Source organism: Panicum virgatum, chromosome 7K (genome assembly GCF_016808335.1).
Source record: "Panicum virgatum strain AP13 chromosome 7K, P.virgatum_v5, whole genome shotgun sequence".
Taxonomy (NCBI): domain Eukaryota; kingdom Viridiplantae; phylum Streptophyta; class Magnoliopsida; order Poales; family Poaceae; genus Panicum; species Panicum virgatum.
The window spans coordinates 8,718,784-8,745,208 of NC_053142.1; the positions used below are offsets into that span (position 1 = coordinate 8,718,784).

A 26,425-nucleotide genomic window follows, 5' to 3' on the forward strand; every position below is an offset into this window, starting at 1 on the left:
TAAATTATGTAGCTATAAAAACAAATATAAGGTTATATAGGCCTTGAGTTATGTAGCTATAAAAACAAATATAAGGTTATATAGGCCTTGAGCATTCATGCTGCCTTTGCATTATTTTCATTTTCATGCTTGTTGTTCAGCTTGAATTCAAATTTCTGGAATTTGAATTTAAATTGAACTTGTTTGAATCAATTTCAAAAGAAAATGGAAAATCTTTCCCTCTCTCCCTCTCTCTTCTAGCCCAGCCCGGCCCGAAGTCTTTTTCCTCTCTCTCCCTTTCTCCTCTCCCCCGCTAGCCCAGCTCGCTTCCCCGGCCCGTTTTCCTTGCGCGCAGCTCGTTTCACTCCCCCCTCTCCCTCTTTCGCTGACAGGCGGTCCCCGCCTGTCAGCTCCGCCTTCCCCGCCAAGCCAGGCTCGAGTTCGAGCCGGAACCCGGCCATGGAGTGCGCGCCGCCGATCCCCCGCCCCTGGGCCCGCACGCCGAGGCTCTTGACCCTATAAAAGGAACCCCCGCGACCCTCCTTGACCCATCAACCCTAGCCGCCGCCGCCACCTTGGAGCCGGAGCTTGGAGCTACCGCCGATCCGTTGACCCACCGCCATTCCTCGACGTCCGAGCACCCCAGGAGCTTCTCGTGGTGGTGAGAAACCTCTCCATGCCCTTTTCCCCCTTTTTCCCTCTCTGTTCCGCCCGAAATCGCTCGTCGGAGCGAGCTTCGACGGCCCGCGCTTCGCCCCACCGAACCCCTAGATGAGTTCGCGATCTCGCGTTCTACCTCCCAAGCCAAACCGCGTGCCAAATCGTGGCCGGAATCGTGTATACGCGATGCACCGGCGAGCGCGCCGCCGCCTGCCGCTACGCAGCCTCGCCGCTGGCGCCTTAGCGCCGTCGCCTCCACCCTCAACCATCCTAAGCCATTAGATCTAGATCCGACGATCTAGATTAGATCCAAATCAAGTCAACCAGATCCAAACCGGTCAACCTAGGTAGTTTTGCAAAAGAGACCCTCGATTTAGTGCGATTCAACCCGCAGTCCACCGTAGTTCAAAAATAATTACGAGTTAGCCCTTTATTTTCTATTTTAGCCCCTGCACTTTTGTAGATTAGAACCCGCCATCCCTAAGTTAGAGTTTAGCCTGCTACCCCTGCGATTAAGGTTTAATTATGTTTAGGTCCCTAGTTTCTTCACCCAGAGCCCTTTTTCTTTCAAGTTTACTGCAGATAAGCCCTTAGAACCTCCGTTTTAGCCATAACTCTCTCGTTTTAACTCCGTTTTTGATGATTCTTGCGCTCACGCGATCGTTGTGACGTGTACAGTAGATCTATAACCTTGTTTTGTATTGTTTCCCTTGATTGGTGTACTGTTTCTCATTTATTGTACTTGCTTGCTTGTATGTGTGTGTGTGATGTGATAGACGGTGCGTCTTTCGAGAATTACCAAGAGCAAGGCTTTGAAGACGCTGAGCAGCAGCAGCATTGAGCAAGGCAAGTGGACCCATTTATCATACTTGTTGTCCCATAATTTATCATTTAGTTCACATTTACTTTATATGCAATGCATGAGTCTTTAACATGATGGGACCCGATTTAAGGACATGCCTAGTTTGTTTATTTCCTACCTTGACCAAACTTGGGTTTACTTTACTGTTGTAGCTATGCTAGTTGCTCTTACTAGTTCAAGGTTGTCACCTTGGAAACATCGATATACTTGTTTACTTCATGTTCCGGCTTACCTGTTGTTATAACAAGATCATATGTTTAAATGGAACATGGAGAACCACCCAGGAAAACAGTGCAACCACAATATTACATGGCTCTGATCTTGGCTAATTAATTAGAGACTCTAGCTTTTGACAATCTTACCGAAAGGGCAAGAGGGGTTGCATCGTTGGGGTATAGCTTGGTCCTCTTGAGGCAATGACTTTGTTTAGGGTCCTTGTCTAAGGTACCTCCTCATTAGGAAGTGTTATGACCACTTTGACTTGAAACTTTAGCGGATTATCATAGGTTAGGGAATCTTTGTAAAGGCCTCGTAGTAAATCCCTAGCCACTCACCAAAGGAAGTGTTTAAGGGCTTTGCAAACCCGGGCGACATGGGAAACATGAATTGTGGGTAAAGTGTACAACCTCTGCAGAGTGTAAAACTGATATATCAACCGTGCTCACGGTTAAGAGCGGCTTGGACCTCACATGATAATTGAACTTGAAGATGATCTAAATCGCTGTTGTTTATTTATGTTGTTCAGTTCTTTACATCAGTTATATACTTGTGGGTTTAATGGTATAAACTTGAACTTAGTCAATGCTTGCTAATTAAAACTTGATCAACTAAAAGTGCTTATTGCAGTCAAACCATGTCAGCCACCCTTGATTTAGCCATGCATGTAGTATAATTTCTCCCTACCACTTGTTGAGTACCAACCATAAGAGTACTCACACTTGCATATCGATGTTCAGACTAAGATAATTGCCCGTAGTTTCCAGAAGACTTCGAGGAGTTTTAGGCGTATGTCTCCTAGTCTTTTGCCTTTGAAGATGATGTTCCGCTGTTACTCTGAGTCGTTTATTATTCGTTATGTTTAAGACTGTCGGTCTTGTAATAAAGTACTATTTACTCTTTTTCATTATGGCATTGTAATGATATTTCACTTTATAAGTCTATCATGTGTGTGTGAACTTGATCTTGGTGCACACATGAGATGCATTCGGTTACTTTTTTGAACCGGGTGTGACACCTCTTGGGCTGTTTTCTCCTTATTTGGCCCGCGCCCCCTCTTGGGCTGACTGTATTCTTTTTCAGCCCATTAGATGCGGCGTGGCTATATATGACCTGTGTGATGATTTGCATTTCATCACGTTAAACATTTACTGCAGGTTGTATTATCCAATTTGGTCCAATAACTGATTCGGTCAAATAATTTGATTGCTTTTCTTGTTTTTACCTTCATTAAAGAGAACAAATGACGAGGCTGATGCTTGCTTCCTGCGCATCTTTGTTGCATGCGATATATGGTACCATAGTGATTTATTTTTCTACTATTTTATTTTTTTATAGAATCATGATCTAGACGTTCGAACTTGTGTTCTCTTTATTTTATCATTTCATAATTTTTCTTATTATTTTATTTTTCTTCTTATTTCTAATGGTGCCGTAAATGTTTCTTCACTAGTATATAATCTTTCTTCCTTTTCTTCTGTAAGGAATATGGCCCCATTAGGCCATTGTTTGTGATTTTGGTGATTGTGTGATAATATAATCAATGGAACTAACAAATTTGTGAGATCACATTTGTAAGATTCTGAAGTTCCATGGATGTAATTTGATGCATCCAATTCGCTATCAAGATGTGTCCAATTCACCATCGAGATGCCAAGTCATAGTGAAAAATTGGAGTTAGAATATATTTGAAGTATCCAATTGATCGCTGCGACGCATTGGACAAGTGTCAGCATAATTAACTGCACCGTTTAAACCGATGCCATGCCATCGGTCTAACCGATGGTTATCGAATAAACTGATGCATATGCATTGGTGCATTGGAAAGCGCATGTTAAGGCCAGCTGAAGAAAACCAAGAAGCACCGGTTAAACTGATGGTTAAGAAACAAGCGTCGGTGCATTGACTTTGGCATTACTCAAAGAGCATGTGAAGCGACCATAGCAAATTCTTCAGCACCGGTTAAACCGACGAGTCACTTGGAGGCGTCGGTGCATTGATCAGATCATTGTTCAGATAGCATGCAAGGGCGCAGAGGAGAAGTTGCTCAGGACAGGTTGAACCGACGCCTGTTGGAACAATGCGTCGGTTAAACCAACGATCGGTACGTCAGTAGCAGGCATCTGTCAGAAAACTGAACAGTTACTTAAGAGCCATCAGTGACCGGTTGAACTGACGGCCTATCACCGGATGAAACGACGCCCGTGCAGAAAAATGTCCAACGGCTACAAATGGCTACCTTAAGTTGGTGGACTATATATATGCCTTCCCCCATCCATTTTGGAGTTGCTGGAGTTAAGGGAGACCCATACACATTGAAAAACACCTCCAAGACAACCAAAGTGCTCAGTGATCATATCCTTAGATTTAGCACAAGCTTTGTGAGTGAGAGTGTTAGGCTAGCTCAAGTTTGAGTGAGAGAGCAAGGTGTTGTGTCTTGTGAGCTGGTTCAAGATTGAACCGCAAGTGTATCTTGGTGCACCGGCCATTCTTAGAGTCTTGGTGGCTTCCCGGCACGTCTTCGACCCTCCGGCTTGGTGTGGAGCGGCGTTGACGACTTTGTGCGGGGGACGTGGAGACTCTCATCCTTCGTGGAGAAGCTCCTTAGTGGAAAACGAGACCAAGATGACCGGGAACTTGTAAGCCTTTGTGGCATTGCCTTTGTGGCAAGTCAAGATGTCCCAAAAAGAGACTTGGTGGTCGGGAAGCGATACTCTTGATTGAGTGCTTCAACAACGTGGACTAGGAGTGGCATTTGCCTATCGATACTATAGTATACATCTTTGTGTCATGACTTTGCTTTCTCTCATCCCCTCTTTACGCTTCCGCATTTCATGCTGCAAGTATCTTGCTAGGATTGGCTATAGGTTGCAGTACTCTTTTGGGATGAAGATTTCACACTAGAAGAACCATAGTTGCACATCTAGATAGCATGTTTTAGATTAAGCTTTTGTGCAAATTAGTTGGAGCCATAGGTTAAGGTTTTAAGTTGTCTAATTCACTCCCTCTCCCTCTTAGGCTATGAGCACCTGATCACTTTCATCTTCTCACTTATTCTTATTTTATTCTCTATTTTCTTTTTTCTTAAATATAATAATAATTGATGTATTTTTCAAATATTATTTTCTCGTTATGTCATATCTAATGTTTTGTTTTATTCTTATGTTACTCCTTGTTTTTCAATTTATCCATTAATTTTTTATAGATAGTAATATTTTATTCTATCTTCGTAGTATGATTGTTACATGTGTATAATTTATTTGTATATTTTGTAGATTAAATTGTTGGGCCATGTTGACTTATTGCTTGTGATATTTATTTTCTATTATTTAGTCTATACAATTAAAAATATTCATGATGTTTAATATTTTGTTCGTTGTGCATTATTATTTGCTTGTTTTGTTTATTTTTTGTTTGTATTATTGAAATATTTGTTTTCAGTTGCGAGAACTAATTATTTATTATTAAAAAATATTGTGCAATCATAGCTAAGTGTGGTCTTATTATGAAGATCTTGTCATAAGAAAGATAATGGTGCAATTCAAATTTAATCTGATTTCTCAGTTTAATAGTTATGGTTTTTTAGTTTGAAATTATCATGATTGTGGGTAACGTCAGCCTTTGTTGTCCACTTCCCATGTATGCACAGATTCCCTCTCTAATTTAGCTGGCAATCCGCACTAGCGGGTCTAATGTACGGCCCAAAACAACGTTAGCACCGTAGGAAATAAATCGCACTTCTTCAGGCGATGGGTGATTCAATTTTTTTTTATGAAACAGGAGGGAGGGATCTCCCAACTGATTATATATTAAGAAAAAAAAAGTAAAAAGTACAAAACTAGAACAGTTCAAGAAACAAAAAAAAAGATAAGAAAAAATACAGCCCGTCACCTGAAGTGATGCATAGTCTTTCCCTTCTCGGAGCCCACATCTCCACCAACAGCCCCAAGCCTCCAACGCTAGAACCTTAACTAGAAGAGAGCTCCACCAACAGCCCCAAGCAGGGCCGGCTCTGAGGCAGTGCGGATGGTGCGATGCTAAGAGGCCTGTCAAGTCACAAGTAACAGTTGTGTTCATAAGCTAGCTCGTTTAAGTGTTAAAAGGGATCCGGATCATCCAAGTATTTGTCATGATCCCCTTCCAAACTTTGTAACCCGTATTGTTGAGCGTGACATCTCTGCCCAGCTAGATGAATGAAGCAATGAGCCGCTTTGGGATAAAAACAAATTGCAAGTGCCAACAAAACCCAGTTGCAGGTTTATATAGAGTAGGCCTGATAGAGAGGAAGATCAATCAACAACTCCTCCACCGTCTGCCCAGCTACACACCTCAGTGCCTCCTTGACTTCCTCACGAGACGCCGCCGTAGTCTGCAGATCGCCGATTCGTCGCCTGCTTGTCATGCTCGATTGCCAATTTGACTTCTTGTATATGACCTTATCACTCAACTCGTAAGGGACGTACTTGGTGTTCTTCCCCTGATGAAACTGCAACCTAGCTCCCCCGATTACATCTACCCTAGATTCGTTGGGATGGGGTTTCAGTTGGAAGAAATACTGAAACAAATCGAAGTGGGGCTCAATCCCCAAGAAAGCCTCGCAAAGATGGACAAAAATAGAGATGTGGAGAATGGAGTTAGGGGTCAAGTGATACACTTGAACCCCCTAATGGAAAAGAAGGCCTCGAAAGAAATAAGAAACGGGAAAACCGAGGCCCCGAAGAACATAAGGCAGAAAAACAACAGATTCGTTTTCCTCCTCATGAGGAAAAGACTCCCCCTCGGATCTACGCCAATGGATCACGTTCCGAGGTTGAAGAAGATGACTCTCCACCAGATTCAGAAGATGGGAGTCAGTACACTTACTCGACTTCCATCCATGAGTCTCTGCTTCATCGCCAGCGCCCTCGCTCGCCTTCCCCCTTCCAGAAGATCTCTTGGGAGCCATGGAAGCGACGAGAAAATGATTCTCTCTTGCTGCACGCTCGGGGCCTAGCGGTGGCTAGTTTCTCGCGACACTCAGAGGCGAGAGCAAATGAGTTGGCGGCGGCGGAGAAGGCTAAGGAAGCGTGCTAAACCTAGATTTACTCGAATAGTTAAATAAGCACACCCCGTGGCAGTACGGTAAATAACAAGAAGTTCAAAGGTCGCGAACCAAGTTCTCAGAGTTATTTCAGCCAGCAACCTCGGGATTCGCTCCAAAGGAAATCTGATTATAAGGATTACATCCCAATATAAGAAAATACATAGATCTCAACGGTTTCACCACTCGATCTCAACTACAAAGAAGACAGCCCAAGGGCCGATACACAGATACAAATCTTGTTACTCCCAGAGGGGAGTAATCTAGATACATTCAGGGAGGAAAAGGCTTGTTGTAAGAAGATATGAGTGGTCAGGAACATTGCAAATCCTCTTCTTGCATCTGCTCTTCTCCCTGATACGTTTTGCAACAAAAACAATGTCATATCTCTAGAAGCCATCGAGGGGGAAACAACCACAGTTCCCACCCGAAAAGGCTTCTGACACGGCTTCCACCACCAGCCCACCAAGACAACCAGGATGGTTGCGATGTGAGGAGCAAGGGTAGCGGCCTGAGAGATAACAAGTGTTTGTGCTGCTCGTAAACACTCTTCTAGCACCTAAAAGGATGAATTGAGTACTCCCATCAGGAGGTCGAGTACTCTCCAGTGAAGAACTCCACTTGGAACCCATAACTACAACTACAAGAATGAAGATTCAAGTGCAGCAGACCCCACTTAAATAGAAGAAGCAGTGAAGCCGCAGCTCAGCCCGTGACATCCAAGGATAAGGAGGCTCACGGACCAAACAGAAAAGATTCTACAGCAGTACTCACCACGTGAACCCATGGGCTAATAGTACACCGCACTGACACCTTTTCAGAAGATTCGCTGCATCACTGATGACTTCAGAAAGATCACAAAAGGACGTAACGCGATCTCCAGGACCCTTAACCCCAAATCCAAGATTTGAATTCAAGGCTCGGGGGCTGCGGGATACGCGTCATAAATGGCAACTTTTTTCAAACAAGTTCCGAACTTCAAATGGAAGATCGAAGAACCCGGAAGTCTGAATTGATCCTCAGCCTGATTCATCAAATCAAACTAAAGCTCGGGAGCTACTCCATATGGAGCGTGAGTACATCGCAAACCATATATCAAGACAGATTCGGGGCTTGAGCACCTCATAACCTCGATGCAGCCGAAGAAGCACTCGGAAGACCACTCAAAGCACCCGATGGACTCCATGGACGGTCAACCAGCTCCAGAAGTACCCAAAGCACTCGTTGCCCAGACAGAAGTCCAGAAACTCTCGAAGCATCCGACGAACGTCTTCAGAAGCACTCGACGCCCGCAGGACTCGACTACGAAGAGCTCGGAGCCTTGTCAGACCCGGGACAGTGGAACTACTCACAGGCATGGAATATTCTAGAGTAGGGAGTAGCACATGGATATGACCTAGCTCTATTTGTATCTACCCGAATAGGAGTAGAACTAGTCGACGAACTAGGGAACTAGCCGAACTCCTCGGACTAGGATCCTAACAGAACTCGACTAGGACTTTTCATATAACTCTGTTCCCCCAGGATATATAAGGGCGGACAGGGACCCCTCCAGAACATCGAACAACACCTAAGGGAATACAAACCACCACATAGGACGTAGGGTATTATGCTCCGGTGGCCTGAACTTGTCTAAATCCTTGTGTTCCTTGCACCATCGTGTTCTGATCTTGACGAGTCCCTACTCATAACCACTCTCCTCGGGATACCCCTCGGAGAACCCGGCGGTAAAATACCGACATCATTGTCACTAGCATTCCAAACACAACACTTAAAGTTACAGCAACTAATACTGGAGTTAAAGCAACTAACACACTGGACATCTAGACATTCCAAACACAACACCTACGGTTACAGCTTCTCCTTAATAAATCTATAGCCATGCCTAATCTCCAGTTGATTCACGATCTCGTACGAAAGGTACGCGTCTACGGCGGCGTACTCCACCTGAGATGGTCGCAAATAGCACGCGTCCCAGGTATCGTGGTCGATGACCGGCTTGCTGAGACGAGGTAGGCCCAGTACCCCTGATGCGATCTTCTCGAGCGACGAACGCCTTACTTTGTACACAGGATGAGGTCCGCCGAGGTACTCGTAAGTTGGATCGGCTTCGGGGACTGCCAATTCGAGGTCAACCGGATGGCTTATTGTGATGCCAAAATCGTCCTGTAGCCGGTACACGTCGTTGCCGATGTGTGCACCCGTGAAGATGTGGTCCTCCTCTGTCAAGAAGCTCTTCAAGACTGCTGGGAGGTCGCCACTGGTGTCCTAGAGGACCTGAAACACAAGGACACGTGATTCGACACACAACTACAAGAGTGCTGTCGTGAAGTTGCCGCCGTCGAGCTTTTTCCACTCGGTGTCCAATCCAACGATCATGCGGCGATGTGGGGGGGGGCAACCTCTGATTTGTTTGAGAAAGCACGCCGCCACCGACGCATCACAAGTTACCGTCGTGTCTAGCAACGCCCTCTCGAATGGCACCCAATAATGACTCGTCGGCGGAGGATCGTTCCGCGTGGGGCGCCAGCGCTTCCTCTTCGGAGATTTCGGCCACTCACCCTACGAACTGCTCAGCGTGGCTTTTGGCACCGGCGGTCAATCATTGTTGCTGCCATCTCCGTAGATGTCCTCCAGGCAATATCGTCGTCCATCGCCTCCTCCTCCGGCGTCCTTGCAGGCATCTTCGCTCGCGCACCATGCAGGACCAGGAGACGGCGGATCAACTAATGCCAGGGAGGATGGTGGTGCAGGCGTCGGCAACTGGGCAGCCGTGGAGGTTGACGGAGGCATCGGGGACGGGGCAGCCATGGTGGATGATGGATCCGTCGGTGACGGGGCAACCATGGAGGTTGACGGAGGCGCTGTAGGAACCGGAGCACCAACCGGTTTAGGAAAGCGGGAGCGGAAGCGAGACCGAGAATGAGAGCGAGGGCGAGGGCCAGCCATGGGTGCGAGAGAGTCTTTTGATGGGTGGAGTGGACACCTCTTAATTGTTGACCGACTAGGCAAACGCACCTCGGGAATCGCAAATGACACGTCCGGAACTGAACCATCACGGCGTTAGATGACGGTTCTGATTACGGCTAACCGCGCCTGTTCTAGTCGCATTATAGGGCAATTAGTGGGGCGGCCCTCGACGACGACAGTTTCCAGACCGTTCGGACTATGCCTGTTCGCCTTCTCCATCCCACCCTCGCCCTCTTTCCGCCACCATTGTCGTCGACAACCCACTCTCATCGCCGGGTGGCCTATGGTGCCTACGAGATCCCTCCCCGTGCTTCCAAAAGAGATGCTCATCGAGGTGGTCGCCTGCGTCGCGGCATCATTGAGCTCTCCCATGGCGGATCTACGTCGCCTCTGGGGGGCATGTGCGCTTGTGCGAGACAAGGTGTGCAGCGCGGCCCTGGTTCGCCGCAGCCTCAACCTGAGCCGGGCACTGCAGCAGACGGATGACGCAGAGACTCGAGAGCGGCTGATCGCACCTACGCCGCGGGCAACCTAGAGGCGCGCTTCATCAAAGGGATGAGGGCGTTCTTCCGACAGCACAGCGGGGCTCTGCATGCGCCGCTGGACGACCTAGAACAGGTTGCACGCGGCGGCCACAAGCCGGCGGCGTACATTCTCGCCATGATCCTGTGGCGAGCAAACAGTGGAACCGAGGCCGACGTCTGGGCCAAGCAGCTCCTGGCGGAGGTGGCGCATTACGACCAGGCGCTCGCCGTCTGTAGCGACCGCGGGGTTTCGTGTCCAAGCGTGCACGCCTACGACACGCTCTGAATGTACGTTTGGCCCGACTTTCATCAGCCGGCCCCCGTGCCTGGCCCAGTGCCTCGCGTCGACGTTCACCAGTGTGCATCCCCGCGTTGAGGATGGGTCCCGGGCTAGTGCAGCGCGCCAGCCGGCCACGAAGGATGGCTCAAATGGCCCTACTTCTGCAGCGAGGAATGCAGGATCAGGAGCCTCTGCAATGACACCTTCTACTGGCTCGGGGCTGATAATTAGGATATAGCTTCCTCGTCATGCAGGCCGTTGCATCTTGAGCAGAAGCAGAAGAGTAACTCCAACTGTGGTTTTTCTTTGTTATGATTGTTGTTTGTCCTCAAGTACTCGACAATGTGACTTGTTATGTTACAGACTGAGCTTTTGTGCCTACTTTTATGTTAGCGTCTCATGTTTTGTTTATTCTGTTACAATTTGCTCTTCAAAACTAAGTTCCATTGTCAGTCTAGTTTTCCACCATCGGGCCAGATCATTTTCATGGACTTAGCGGATATGCAGTTGCCATTGTTTATATCATTCACACAATCGACCGGTGATTACCGGAAACGATCATTGGACTTTGAGTCACCAGACAGACCTAAGTCTCTATCCGGTGATCCCAGCGGTCTCTCCGGTGCAAGCTATCATGATCCACTGCAATGGCACCATGAATTCTAGGATTGCAACAACAAGCACAGCGGCCGATGCAAAGTAAGACTCGCATTATAGTTTTTTCTGTTAAGAACTGGATATTAAAGTTTTTGCATACTATGGCTATAAGTGAGTTTTGGTGCTCCGAATGCCACCTAGGCACCAAAGTAATTTCCTTATTATTGCACACAAATAAGTTTAGAAAAACAGGTAGCTTGGTCTTCAGAACTAAGTTATGTTACATGTCTAGTTGTTACACCTCACCATTCAATAAGGGCCAGGCAATTTTATGGACTTGGCAGATATGCGGTTCCAACTATTTTTACCACGCACAATTTCGACCGGTGATCACCGGGCATTCTCCCCGGATGGGGCGTCACCGGACATACTTGAGTCTCTATCCGGTGACATCAATGGTCTCCCCGGTGCAGGCTATCATGATCCACTGCGATGGCACCATGAATTCTAGGAATGCAACAACAAGCACAGCAGCCGATGCAAAGTAACACTGGCATTAGAGCGTTTCCATTAAGCACTGTTGGTTAAAGTATTCTCATGCTATGGCTATAAGTGAGTTTTGCTGCTCGTGACATGTCCCAGACATCACAAGCCACCTAGCAACCGAAGGAGTTTGCTTTTTGGTGCATACAAATAAGTTTAGAAAAACAGGCAGCTTGGTCTTCAGAACTATGTTATGTTATAAGTCGAGTTGTTCCAACACATCATTCAATAAGGGCCAGACAATTTTATGGACTTGGCCGATATGCGGTTCCAACTGTTTTTACCACGCATAGTTTTGACCGGTGATCACCGGACGTTCTCAATGGACAGTTCTTCACCGGGCATGCCTGAGTCGTTTGCCGTTGATAGCAACGGCCTCTCCGGTGTAGTCTATCATGATCCACTGTGATGGAACCATGAATTCTAGGAATGCAACAGATGACTGGATATGTTCAACGGACGATTACTCATTATTTGTCAGGTGATCTCAACGGTCTCATTAGTGAGAGCTATCATGATGCACTACCACGGGTAACCATGATTTCTGGGAATGCAGCCTTTTGCTGTACATATTTAATGCTATGAACCGATATTTTCCACTGCAATTTGCAAACCAGTTCTTTTTGCTTTGAAATAGCTGCAAGCTGAGCCAACAGTTACACCAAAAGATCTAGCACTAACACAAAAGAGCCACAAAACCCCATGCTCTAACAGAACAAGTCACATTGTCGAATACATCAGAACAAATAATAGTCCTAACAAAGCAAAAACTACAATGCACCTACTAAAACAACTGAAGTAGTTGTTCTCCTTGATCTCCAGTTGCTCCTTTACTTCCATCTTGTTCTTCAATTCATCCTTCTCCTTTTCTAGTTGCACTATCATCAGCCTAAGCTCTCCATTTTCCTTCTGAACCCTCTGAACCTGCTCCTCCTCCTCCTCTGCTTTCTCCTTCCTCAACCGCCAAATAGCATCACGAAGATCACACAACAAAATCCAATTATACTGGGTGGTCTGACGATCAATCCACACATAATAGCCGCAATCCCCGGGCTTCTACACTCAAATTGCACAGCAAATCAGAAAATCAATCGCATAACACATCAAAACCAAGGGGAAAACGAAAAGAAAGGCTTACCAATCCTGAAGGACATCTGTAGTACCTCTGGCCGGGGTTATCATCGCTCCATGATGTCCAGCACGGTGCCTTCCTATTGCAGGGGCACTTCACCGCCGGGGAGTAGTCATACAGACCTACTCGGTACGACACTGGCGACGTGAACCTCTCCATGCCCCCGCCTCCTCTTCCTCTGGATGATGACGTGGACCACTATTACGAGCGCGAGCTTGACGACGCCATGGCCGCAACCTCCCTCACCGGACGGCGCCCCCTTTGATGGCAGGAACCCTAGGTCCGCCATGAACCCTAGGGCCGACCTATGGATCAACCGCCAGAACCCAAGGGCCGGCCTAGGGATCAACCTTAGTGGGCTCGAACTATATTAGATCAAACATTCAATCAAAACTATACTACCAAAATATTATCCCAGTCAATATAGATTGACTACTTTACCCCTGATACAAAAAATTAATCCCGAAATGGCAATTACCCCTCTTATTATTTTTCACGCGGGCCCCACAAGAAAAGGAGGTACCTAGTGCATACTGGCCCACCATCTAGTATGCACCAGGTGCATACTAGGTACCTCTCTTTTGGGTACCTCTAGGTACCTCCTCACATATCAGCTGTCTAATCGAGCGACATGAGCCATCCATTTTGTCCCCAACCATTGGAAATTGATTGTAAAGTTTATGATATGGTTACAATCTTTTAAAATTGGTCTTGCTTCTGCCTGTGGCAATATTTTTTTTCCAAAGCCAGCTTTTCACTAGTACAGATCCAAAAGCATCTTCCCCTACTTTTACTGGCTTTTGGTAATACAAATTATCCACCTACCATTCATTATGTAGATACTGGTTTGTGTTCTTTTTTTTACATCGCTCTCACTCTCTCCTCCCTCTCGTGACCGCTTCCTCGCCGGCGCCCCTCACCTCCCCTCCCGCCAGCGCGCCACAAGCCTTGTCTGGCAGCTGCGCGGCGCGGCTCTGCTCTGGTGAGTGTGCGTCCCTGCCCTCGTCATCGTTGAGGCTCCGCGCCCTCCCCACACCGCTCCCCCTCCCTCGAGAGGGCCGCGTCAGGATGGTTGTGGATGATATGTGGGTTTCCTTAATAGTTTTCTCAAAAATTAGAACGGGCCAACTAAATGGCCTTCTATTTTCTCACAGCTGTTTTTCCACAGCTCACAATAGCTTTTTCAAAAGCCACAGCTCAATCAAATGCATCTTTAATTTGCTTCTACTATTTATATTGTAATCTATGCAAATATTGAACCTAATTACTTTATATGGAATTGCTCGTGGAATTTTTTATTGTCCACCGAATTTTTTTTAGATTGTACCGAATATTATATGTTAAAATTTTGACATGGCATACCCTAAGTTTCAATCCTAGGTCTGTCACTGCTTCGAACACTAGTAACTTGCACTTGTTAATGAATTGAGAACACTAGTAACTTACAAAATTGTGAAAAAAAAAATATCAGGCTCTAGAATGGAACCGTTTGGAATAACAAAAACCTAGGATCAAAATTCAAATACCTAATCGGTTCCCCACGTCATGATCTTACACAAAGAAAAGAAATTGCCCATGAGAATACCAGATCGGCACTTGGCAGCTGGACTGCTGGGTCAGGTTTGTTTTTGCATCGTCAGAGAAGCCAATCAACATACTGTCAAGTCGTCGATATCAGCTGACATCAATGCACTGCTAGAAAACAGCTCATTCGTCCCTGCACGTTAGTACCGGTCGCATTTTGGTCCGGTACTAACGGCTCAATTTAGTACCGGGCGGAACACACAGTGCCTATGGAAACCGGTTAGTACCGGCTGGAACCCCGAGCCGTCACTAAAAAGCGCCACCGACCTGAGCATCGAAACGACTAGCGACCATTTAGTACCGGCCGGTGAGTCCAACCGGTACTAAATGGCACCCAAAATATTTAATACCGGGTAGAAGCTCCAGCCGGTATAAAAAATATCATATTAGTACCGTGTGGAGCCTCCACTTGGTACCAACAACACCACGCAAAAAATATCTCGCGGACGAGTGACCAACAGAGGACTTTATATGTTCATCCTTTCCTTCTCCTTTTCCCCACTCTCTTCTCTCTTTCCTTCTCCCTTCTCTCCTCTCTCGAGCAGATGGGTGGCCACGGTCTGGAGAAGAGATGCGAGCGGCCGCGTTGGAGCGCGCGGGCTCGGCACCGAGGGCTCGGCCAGGCGACGGCGGCGGCCGCGGCACCGGCGGAGCCCGCGGGCTCGGCCAGCCAGCAATGGCGGGGCACACAGGCTCGGCCCCCCAGTGGCGGCCGCGGCGGAGCTCGCAAGCTCGGCCCCTCCAGCGGCAGCCGCGGCGGAGCACGCGAGCTCGGCCAGTCGCGGCGGCGGCGGCGGAGCGCGCGCATGGGTGCGACCTGGCGGCGGAGACGAAAGCCCCGGCATCCGTTCCACGCGGACCCTTGCAGGCGGGACGGGACCTGCGCGCAGCCCAGCCGCGATGGCAGAAGCCCCGGCGGCCGGCGGTGGCTCGGCGCCGGCAGCCATTCCGCGAGGCCCTTGCAGGCGAGCGAGTGGAGCCATAAATCTTTTTTTTTCTTATATGTAGTTGTTGAATCTTTTCTGGTTGAATCTCACCTGTTGTATAATTTGTCTTGTAATCTTGAGTCTCCTGTTGTAATCCAATCCAAATGAAGCTTTTCCGGCTCCTCACCCATTTCTTTTTGCTCAGTTTTTTGTTACCGCATCTGCTTATCTTTTTTTCTCTGTTCTTGATTCTTGAAGAACAGATGAGAAAGAGGAAGCAGATGGTGTTAGAAAGAAAATCGAGAGGAGAGAGAAGGATGAGAAGCAGGAGAAGCAACCTAATTTTTTTGCGTCAAAATTTCTTTAGTACCGGCTGGTATTGGTAACCGGTACTAAATGTACTATTTAGTACCGGTCAGCCCGACCGGTACTAAATGCAAACACATTTAGTACCGATCGGACGGTACCGGGCGGGAAACCAGTTCCCGCCCGGTACTAATGACCACTTTTCTTCCAGTGACGTTTGACTGCAGTTCCACTCCTAAATTGGATAATTGCTATTTAGCTTGTTCAAAAAAAATTTAGCTGTGCATCAGCTGGTTCCATTTGGATCCACCGTAGCTAAATTATTAGCTACATACCAATTAGCTGATGGATCTGAACAGATCCTGTATTTCAGCTTGACAATGACGTAATCTTAACATCCTTCTGATGTCACTAGCAGTGCCGGCCAAGGCCGGCACTTTCGCTCCTCTTACCGGAATGTCACCCTGTCCCATCAAGTCGTTGAGTGGTAGCCGTCACCACCCACTACACTTTCGGCGAAGTGTCTGCACAACTCAGGTTCAGCACTCATTCAGTGTCTGATCCTTCAGAATCGTTAAGCTTTGTATGCGCAGAGGTGCTATATAGTTGAGCAAACAAACTGACACACAAGAGGCCGATAAGTAGCACGCCACAGAGAGTGACTGTGAAATGGAGGTCAGGCGCCGGCGTGTCTCTCTTCTGCTCCTGGCGATCTTCGGGTGGTGGTGTGCATGCTTGGTGGGCTGCCGCGCGCAGCTCCCGGTTCCGGCGAGGACGGACGGGTTCGTGTACGGCGGGAAGCCGCCGGCGTGGGGAGAGACGGTGGTGGTAGAGGCGTTCTTCGACCCGGTCTGCCCCGACAGCCGCGACGCGTGGCCGGCGCTCAAAGAGGCCGTCGAGCACTACGGCTCCCGCGTGTCCGTCGTCGTGCACCTCTTCCCGCTCCCGTGAGTACAACTTAATCATGTTCTGTTCGTTCGTTTCTATTCCCTTTGTTCCAAATATAAGACATTCCAACAATTATGGAGAGTCAAAAAATTTTATATTTGACCAAATTTATATAATAAAATAATGATATTTATTATATAAACTAAGTACCATTAGATTCTTTATTAGTTATATTTTCACAGTACATCAATTTGATATCATAAATCTTTATATTTCTCTCTATAATCTTGGTCAAACTTGAGATTGCTTTGACTCTCCAAGATTCTTGGCATGTCTTATAATTTGGAACGGAGGGAGTAGTTTCTTCTTGCTTTTGTTTTCTTTAGAGATGCAAATTGGTGATTTTTAGATACATCTCTAATCTTCTTTAGTTCAAATATTTATACTTATTTTTTAAATTTTAAAAAGATTAGTATAAATATTTGAATTAAATAGGATTGGAGGGTGCACATAAAGGTCACCAATTTGCACTCCTGATTTTCGTTATCTAAAATTTTGATATACACGTCAGTTTTGATGGTCAGAGTTTCATAACTTTAATTAGCACTAAAATATTTAGATATATCAGTAGGTTTGTTTCACGAGGCTGATAATGATATTTTGTTCAAATTTATCGTCCCAATTCTTGCAAGTTTTATCCTTACATGCTCAGAAAATGTAAGTCTCTCGCAAAAGAAAAAATAATAGTCATCACTATCTTTTAATTTGTGAGAGATAGTGCCCATCCCTGCACAGAAAGTACATCCCACTTGAGACAGTAATAAATTTTAAAGTTTTGGATAAACTTGTCACTTTCTTTTTCAGCCATGCATATCCGTTCTTTACAGTGAGACATGCCCTTGATTAAGAGTTCATTTCATTTTTTCGGTTTAAGTCATAAATCTCGTCACATCACATGTTTACACACCAATTAAGTAGTACTAAACATAGATTTATTACAAAACTAATTTTATAAGTCGCGACTTAATCACGAGATGAATCCAAGCCTAATTATTCCATAATTTGGCCACTAATTGCTATAGTAACCATCCACTAATTATGCATTAATTATACTTAATAAATTCATTTAGAGCTCTAATTACAATTTATGTAATTGGTTTTATATTAAGTTGGCATCTGAATATTCGAATTGACATCCGAATATTCGATGTGGCAGCAACTTAAAAAAACCAAATGATGAGTAATTGACTTGGTAATAAAGCAAGTCAGTTTCTAAAAGACCTATCTGCCCTCGGTTGGGTGCGATGTTTGAAATGCCTCGCTGTCCCATAAATCAAGGAACAAGATCTATTGTGTCAATAATGAGATAAACCATTCGCTAGATCGTCCAAATATCTTCGTGTCATGCTTGGGTGAGATGAAATGAAATCCCTCTGCCATAGTTGTAAGTATGTATATATATGTGTTGACACGAAATCCAGTCACCACACACCGAATGCGCTAGAAACCACGGATCATAATGTGATCTTCTTGCCAAGCTCCTGCGCATGCCAGATTGACATATATGAACATTGGTCCAGTCCTATCAAGGGCGCCACAAAAACCTAGGGCACGTCATTAAACTATGCATACAAAATTAAATCATATGGAAATAAAACACACACACACATATATATATATACATAGCATCATTAGGGCACGTCATTAAAGTGCATATTCAATATATATTTGTAGGTGAACATCCATTTATAGTTGCATTTTTAGGGGTGGTTCACCCTCTCACCCGTCGCTGAAAATGGATGTCGTTTTTGGGGCAGTGATGGGTTAACCTGCTCCTAAAAATACTTTTATAGGACTGGGCTGGTTGCCGGTTGCTACAATAGCCCCTACAGAAACCTTTTGATGTGCTTCTGAAAAAATAGAGACATCCTACAAATTGATTTTTTAGATGTTTTCCGAATTACACAAAGCTACCCGAAACATACATCCAGACCGGTCTTACCAGATCATCAACAATATGTTTAAACTTAATGGCAAATATATGCACCTTACTACACAAATTTATTATATAGGTTAAGAAAAAATGTATTTTTTAAAGGAAAAAGAATGTTATCCACGTAACTTATCAAACATCGAAGTGCTTTGCCAGGTAGAAAGTGAACCTTCCTGAGGATAAGACACAAAAATAATAAATCACCCAAAAGTGCTTTGGGCTTGGTACATGTCAACTCCCGAGGCCCAACCTAGCCCAGTCTTTAGCCAAAAGAAAAGGTGAAAAGACCATATACTTTATTATTATCTGTAGAAGAAGATAAAGCTCACGTTTCACCAAACAAAAGTCATCATACTTTGTTTACATAAATTTCATTTCCACAGCGTACCATAAATACTGATCCGAATTATTGAATACTTTTCTCGCCTTTTCATTTGGCGAATCCCACTGTATACAACAGATGTAGAAAGTAGAAACACTAGTAGGACACAAATAGGACGACGGATTGCAATCTGTCAAAAGAGATACCCAAGATGCTAGGTAGCTGTAAAAATATCTGTGTTATTTCATTTGAAACTATAATACCATTATTAACAAATAATTTGATGTTATTCACATTATATTGACTCTCTTAATAATTCACAAATACAAGAAGCGCAATTTCATAACAGACACTGTTTTTCAAATTTACTACTACAGGACCATGGTGTATGCGAAAACCCATTTTCGAACTGCGGTTCCCAAATTTCATGATTGTTTAGCCAAACGTGTTGCATTGGGATCTTTTGCTTATAAAAAATAATTTATCAAAGCAACACTTATCCGCTCTCAAGTTATTTGAGTCTTCCTGGAAACTTCCAGTAACGGGCACAGCAGTCAGCAGGTTACAACTTTCAGCATATATGTAGTAGGCGTTAAAAACATGTTCTATCCTTGCGAGCACCTCCGCGAGACTGAGCCGGCAAATCCTCGAAATTGAGGAAGTCCCCTACTGACGTCTTGCTATCGATGGGCACGTCTCCTTCCACTGAAAGAATAGTGCCGGCCAAATCTTGAAATAAATTCAGAAAAATGCAAGCACCAGTGCCGAGTCGAGGACTCGAACCCTGATAGGTAGATTCCACCACAAGAAACTTTACTAGCGAGCTATGCTCAATTCACAAGATCTCCCCAATTCAATACCATGAAAGTGGTATCGGAACGTCCCATGAACTTACGATGCTATGCAAATGCAAGTATAAATGATGAACAAGCAATAAAATGTAAAATAGTTGTTGCATTATGCCAGTCTCAATGGGTTTTCAATGGAGAGTTTTATGACATTAATTATTATCAATTTTTTTCATGGTAAAGAGAGAAAAGGATGGTGTTTAATAAGATGTAAAGAGAGTTTCGTCACCATGAATGCCTAGTTCTCAGTATAGATAATTGTGTCCATGAAACTCCCATTGACACTGACCTTGAAGATTCTAATATCCCCTTAACTGGTTCAATAACAATTTACTTTGGGAAATGTGCAGTTACCACAGCAATGCTTTCGTTGCTTGCCGGTCAATTCATACAGTGAACAGGCTAAATCCGTCGTTCGTGTACCCGCTGCTTGAGAAATTCTTCAAATACCAGGTATTGTCTCTCCAGCGTGGTTAATGCGTATGTAGTGACATATTCGAATCGAAACAAATTTAATAAATATAGTGAGAGCAAATATTTAAAGTAAACTTTACTATATTCCTAAGACATATACACTGGATTCCAGTTTTCAAATATGAAAAAACGTTGAACACATACGCTAAGTTTACATCATTATAAAGTTTCCTGACAATTCTAATCCAAATTAATAGCATCATATAATTAATCAACTTTCAGGAAGGTTATTATAATCAGCCAACCTACACCAAATCAAGAGCTGCAGTAGTTGATGAAATAACCAAAAACCTTGTCGTGCCCATCATTGGCGAAACCAATTTGTCCGCATACAAAGCAGGCTTCAACAATTCACAGTCTGATCAAGCTGCAAGGATATCTTTCAAGGTGACAACTGTTATTCTGGCTGCGATAGTATTCTTAATTTATGCTTGTTATTTGCCCTGACAAACTTTTTTTTCACTTCCTTTCTTTTATAGAACGGTTGTGCACGAGGTGTGGCTGCGACACCCTACTTCTTTGTGAATGGCATACCAATCAGCGATTCTGGTTCACCTCTCGAGTACAAGTATTGGATATCCATCCTTGATCCATTGGTTGGCAAGATGTAAAGATGGAGTTTCTCCATCTGGCTTGGTCAAAAAGTCCAAGCTGAACTAAATAAAAGTGGAATAAGTAATGGGATTTTTTTAGCTTGATGTTCAGCAAGATGTGCATGGAAAGTACATTGGTGCATTTATATTTTTTTTTAACAAACAAACACAAAGCGATGGTACGGTCTCCATTTCATTGATAAAGAAGTGGGTTTGTAGAAGCAGCTAGCAAACAACATGGAAGGAGTAATTTATCAAGAAACCCCTCCCATTCATACAAGTGGAATAAATATGGGCTGCTGCTACAATTGAAGGGGCGTACTGTAGTTATGTCTACCACTGAAATACATTTGCATAGATAGATCACAATTTTTTCGAAATAGATAGATCATATGAACATCTTAAAAAGATCATTATTTTTACACGAGAGCCATATAACAAATCATCGGAGAGTTGACGCCGATAGCAGGGGTAGTGGGAGAACCCCGATTTGGGTTTGCTAGGACTTGGACGTCTCATGAGGACTTCTTCATCGGACACTCGGTTACAACATCGAAACAAGACAACTATGGTATAAGAATATGTGAGAAAACTAATTAAGAGTTGTTTGACTCTCCGATACAAAAATTTTCACCCAATATAAACATCATGTTCCATACAACATTTACCATAAAATATGTGGAAATAATAGTTGCAGTATCAAAGATCAACCAGACATGCGGAAATAATATGTTAGCATTTCCGAAAAAGAAATGCAAAAGCAAAAAAAGAGAGAGAAAATGATCAGTGCAACAGCTGAATGTGCAGCAGCTCTCAAGTGCCGCCGCCGCGTCGCCTGGCTTCACCCGGGCCTCTGCACGTCGCGACGAAGGAGGCGGCCGGCGGCTGCTACTAGTTTCTCGGGCATGGAGGAGCTTCGGCCACCAGCCCGTCGTGAGCCACGATGAACATGAGGTCGCCGGCGCAGATCTGAGCCGGCGGCCGGTGCAGTGGGGGCCGACTTCCGCCGGGAAGCTGGCCGCCGCGGACGGGGCGGCGCTCCTCCAGGCCCGGGGAGCAGGCCGTCGCAGCTCTCGATCCGGATGGGATGGATTGGTTTCTCATTCTTGCTTGTAAGTAATCCTGGCTCGGTTCCTAGTCTGTTCCATCTTAATCGACCAAATGCTGTCCCTTCCTCTCCACTTCCATTTATTTATTTTCTGCAATTTTTCTTCCTGCGGTAGTGGCTCAGTAATCCAATCCGTCCATGGTTCAATTAGGTCCTTCCTCTTCGGCATTGTGCAAGATGCCATGTTTGGCGCCGGTTGCCTCCAATGAACTTCTTGGTACCTAGTTAAGATTCAGATGCGTTTAAGTTCCAAAAAATTGGGGGTTGCCGCACAAGGTACTCCTTTTGTGCTATTGTTCGGTTCGGTCACGTTACATACTAATGAAATTAGTGCCACCTGGTAACAATAGAACTAATAATAATATAATATGATTTGGTCATGTGAATACAGCCAATTCATCTTTAAAGGTACTTTGTAGAATTATATGCCAGTAGAAATACAATTATATCAACATAATTGTGACTGTCATAGGAACTTGTTATCGTTCGAAGGACATGAAGAGGTCTGTGGAGCAGCAGGGAAGATGTGAGCTGATGTGTCATAGTAGTGATGATGTGGTGCAGCAAGCTGTATGGGGAGGCAGCTGTTGGAAGGATTGGAATTTCTTATGATCTTAGGATCTTGATAGCACAATACATTGTTCCTGTGTTTTTTTGGTTGTGTTAGTTTCTTAACACAAGACATTGTTATTATATTACTTTTTTTTCCTTGAACACACAGGAGAGGTGTGTATCTTTATATAAAGAGAGAAATTGTTATTATATTTCATAAAGAGGTCAGTGATTATTTAACATATGACTCTCATGGGCTTAGTGGCTTGGGAGCAGAGAAATTTCTCAGCCCACCCGGTTTCAAGGACCACACCCTACTTACTGAAACATCAGCAGGAATATCCCTCCCTCTGTTTCTCATTTTTTTATTATTTAACATATAATGAAGTGATAATAATATCAATCTAAATCACCAAGCAGCTAATAATGGCAATATAATTTCTAATTTTTTAAAGCATCCCTTAATTTCAATTTAAAGCTATCCATTTGTCAGTCTAACCATTTCAAAGGGCCCTGGGTTGATCTCTATTTTGGAACCCAGATAAATGCCAGCGTTGCATTGGCAGATCTATTGCAACTGGCATTACTCAGAATTCACCATGGCTTTATTTTCCTTTTTACACAAGTTCCCATTGTCCGATACTCCAATTCTTCAATTTGTTGCCTGGCAGTGGCACATGCTCGGTCCAACTGGATCCACGGCCTTTTTTCAATAAAGCCCTTTTGTGCACACCATTTGGGCTTGACCGAGCCATTGTTTTCAAGGTGTTGCCTAGGCGTCGCCTAGGCGACAAGGTGTGGTGGCTCGCCTCGCCTAAGGTGTGCCTTAGTACGCCTTAGCCCGCCTAGGCATCGCCTAGGCAATCAGGCGGTGGTGGCCCGCCTTACCTCGCCTTAACACTTTAAAAACAGAGGACCGAGCCCAGAACAAAACTCCTGCAAGCAAAGCCCCAAATCTCCCATTCCCACCATTCAACCGACGCTGCTCCCGAATGGATCTAATCAAGGGAGCTGCGATCTCCCACCGCTACTGAAGATTATTTGAGGTAATAATTCTTATTTGGTAAGCACTACTTTTGATTAGTTCCATTTTGCCCTCTTTTTCTTGCAAGAGCAGCAAGTCAGATCTGCCTGCAGGATCCAATCCAGTTCCTGGATGATTTCATCCGTAGAAATTTGAATTCCGTAAGATCCCTTACAGGCTCTCGTGTCAAGGTTTTGGTGGGGTTCCTGGAACGCACGGAAACTTAGGTGTTCGTCCGCCAGGATGTCTTGCCAAGTTTTACCAGATGGTGCTACAATGTATTACCCTAACCCTATGTCCCTATCTTTAATCTTGTTTGTTATGTGTGTCTTCTGTTTTTGGCATCTGTGCCACCCTCTTTGCAAATTTGAAGTGTTTGGGATTTTTTGGAACATGCTTATTGGTGACCATTTGCGTGTGTGATGGTCTGGGATTTGGCGGTTCATAGATGATATGTAATCTAGTTGTTTCTGGGCAACTTGTATCTGTACTGTATACAGGAATACGGGTTGCATATATGGTTCTAGTTCGTCATCAGACAAGATATGCCATTCCCAGCCAAGAGATGATTTATCTCCAGATTCTGCTGAAAAAAGTCGCACTTTGTATTGCAAACATATTCTATTGTGTGACATTCTTCAGAAACGAGCCAATACAAAGGTAAAGTTGATCCTAAAACTGTAACCCCTTCTTTTAACATGGCACACATGAGGATCACCGCTCAACAGAAGCCTTAATTTGTTAAGTGCTTTTCTACATCACTGATAAATCGAATTCTGCAGCCCTCTTTTCTTCAAAGAAACCTTTGTTACAAGATACATGCCAAGCAAAAGAAGAGGTAACATCCTTCAATCTTTGTGATTTCAATATTTGCACCCTACATTTGTATTGTTTTGCATTCACTTGAGCTTTTGGGTCAGTTTAGCATCTTATTCTACTTAGATTATTCGGTATATTTTGCTAGAGACTTTGTTGAACCATTTGTAAGTAATATAAGTAAGAAATGAAACTTGGTTGCACACTTTATACTATAACTTCTGGTAACCAAGCCATGATATATCCAATCCAATGTCCGGTACAGGCGCACATCATCACATACTTCAGCACATTTTGGAGGACATCAAGACTTTCGATTCAAAAAGCATGTTAATTTTTAGCTGAACAACACAAATTTTTCATTTGTGTAACAGATATGCCTTGGATGTTTCCTTTTGCACAAAATGCAACCCAAACTATAGGGTTTCAAATGTTTTGTTTTTATTTTCAGTTGAAACATTTGTATATTTCATAAACGAGTGCAAACTTTGTTTGACTATTGTCATGGATCTAAACATAAGTAGGACTTCAGATGGGAGTATCTGTCCCTCAAATTTTCATCTTCAATTACCTTGGACCCATTCATTTTTTATCATAGGAATGGTTGCAACAGGTGAAGCTATTTTGAGAGTAGGTATTTTAAGAGTTCTAAAGGCTTGTAGAGTCTTTGACATGATTGAACTGGAATTGGAGCTACTTTGTGTATGAAAGTTGAGTACCTTCTGTTTTCTGGACCCCAGTAGCTCAGGCGAGCAGATTATTAAAAAAAAACAAAACATGTTTTTACCTTTCAAGATTAAATCCTACCCTGTAAGTGTGAATCAAGCATCAAACAGAGAAACTTGTAAACTAATCCAAATGGCTGTATGTCTGACATCAGTTTGGTTTTTAGAAGCTAATAATTACATGGTTGCCACTTATCTATGACAAAAACAAGATGATAGCCAGGCTGAAGGAGGCCTAAGAAATTATTAAGTTTGTTTGAGGAACGAATTTTGTGATTGATTACTGACATTCTTGAAATTTGTTTGTTGCAAATACTGAAATTCACTTGTGTTCTTGAATATAGGATTGAGATAACCATATCACTGTCTGGAAGTTCAAACCCTGAAGTGCAGGCACAGAATATCTTTCCACTATATGCTTTGTTTGCTAAACCAATTAGTGCTGTTTCGCATGACGGGGTAAGTCTATCCTCCTTTAACTTATGCAACTGAAATTTTATGTCCACCAAATGCCCCCCTTTCTCATTTATGACATGACTTTGCAGCATTCTCCAGTATATCAGTTCAGCCGGGCTTGTTTGTTGACTTGTTTTGATGAACCTGGATGTAACAACCACGCTGAAGCCACATTCATCTTTCGAGACCTGAAGACTTTAGCTAACATTATCCTTGTTAGCTGCGGTATATTGTGCATTCTATTCCTATGAAATTATCTGTGTGCTGTATTTCTTTGATTTCATCAATTTTTTTTTCCTATCATTTGTTAAGGACAAGTTGGACAAACACCTGATGAAAATAACTTCTCCAAGAGCCATATGGAGAACCATTCTCTTGAAAGTAAGTTTATGATTTTCATTTTGCAGAAGACATTGAATAATTTCTAAAATATATTGCCTCCTATTGTCATCTATATCTGGAATTTTCATATCTAGCCCATTAGGGCCCATGTGAAGGAGCAGTGCCAAACAAGGTTCCCTAGGGCCGGTGGCGTACTGAGGTGCTGCTCACGTGCAGTACTGTTCAATAGTACCGCGTGGCATGCCAGGCCCAGGATGAGTCCATTCTGTTAGAGATTAGGTTATATTGTTTGATTTGTTATCTGTTTCTTCAATTCTAGAATTCTAGAGATAGGTTCCTTAGAGGTCAAGTCCTCCTGTCTATATACAGATGGACTTTGTATTCATTTTCATCAAGCAAGAAAAATACCAGTCTATTAGGGTTAGCCCCTTTATCCCTGCCTTTGTGGTGCGGCCGCTGGGTGTCTGCATGGTCGCGCTGCTAGGGTTCAGGGCCATCTAAATGTCCATGACAGGAATATGGAACACCAAAACATCTTTTTAATACTAACACTGAAGGTCTCTGTCTTAATGTTCTTGTGTCTGTTGGCCCAAATGGATCTGATTTCATTCACTTGAGGCCCAAA

The 26,425-nt window shown here is 44.2% G+C and overlaps 2 protein-coding genes across 9 annotated transcripts in view; both read left to right on the plus strand.

Annotated features, from left to right (window-relative positions):
- Positions 1–16,200: 16,200 nt before the first annotated feature.
- On the plus strand, positions 16,201–20,906 carry LOC120639726. The gene is made up of 4 exons (XM_039915613.1): positions 16,201–16,606; positions 20,061–20,163; positions 20,407–20,571; positions 20,664–20,906. Exons 1-4 carry the CDS (start codon positions 16,329–16,331, stop codon positions 20,793–20,795), a joined length of 678 nt encoding a protein of 225 aa, XP_039771547.1. The 5' UTR covers positions 16,201–16,328; the 3' UTR covers positions 20,796–20,906.
- A 643-nt stretch (positions 20,907–21,549) lies between these two features.
- The window catches only part of LOC120639725 (polycomb group protein EMF2B-like), a 29,119-nt gene continuing 24,243 nt past the window's right edge, over positions 21,550–26,425 (plus strand). For 3 of the 8 annotated variants that reach the window (XR_005661632.1, XR_005661631.1, XM_039915607.1), the window contains exons 1-8: positions 21,550–21,889; positions 22,037–23,483; positions 23,639–23,739; positions 23,962–24,121; positions 24,244–24,299; positions 25,347–25,461; positions 25,548–25,683; positions 25,771–25,839. Coding sequence is in view for 6 of the 8 variants with exons in the window: in XM_039915607.1 (XP_039771541.1) it covers positions 23,705–23,739; positions 23,962–24,121; positions 24,244–24,299; positions 25,347–25,461; positions 25,548–25,683; positions 25,771–25,839 (571 nt within the window). In the remaining 2 variants the exon portion in view is untranslated. The remainder of the gene's footprint in view (positions 21,890–22,036; positions 23,484–23,638; positions 23,740–23,961; positions 24,122–24,243; positions 24,300–25,346; positions 25,462–25,547; positions 25,684–25,770; positions 25,840–26,425) is intronic. The other 5 variants (XM_039915608.1, XM_039915609.1, XM_039915610.1 and 2 more) reach the window with 5 other exon arrangements.

What these genes read in the sequence shown, in the direction of transcription:
- LOC120639726 (XM_039915613.1), top strand. Translation starts at nt 16,329, where the DNA reads ATGGAGGTCAGGCGCCGGCGTGTCTCTCTTCTGCTCCTGGCGATCTTC. An exon ending in GTGCACCTCTTCCCGCTCCC is followed by an intron (nt 16,607 to 20,060) that starts GTGAGTACAACT and finishes GGAAATGTGCAG; the next exon opens with TTACCACAGCAATGCTTTCG. An exon ending in AGAAATTCTTCAAATACCAG is followed by an intron (nt 20,164 to 20,406) that starts GTATTGTCTCTC and finishes ATCAACTTTCAG; the next exon opens with GAAGGTTATTATAATCAGCC.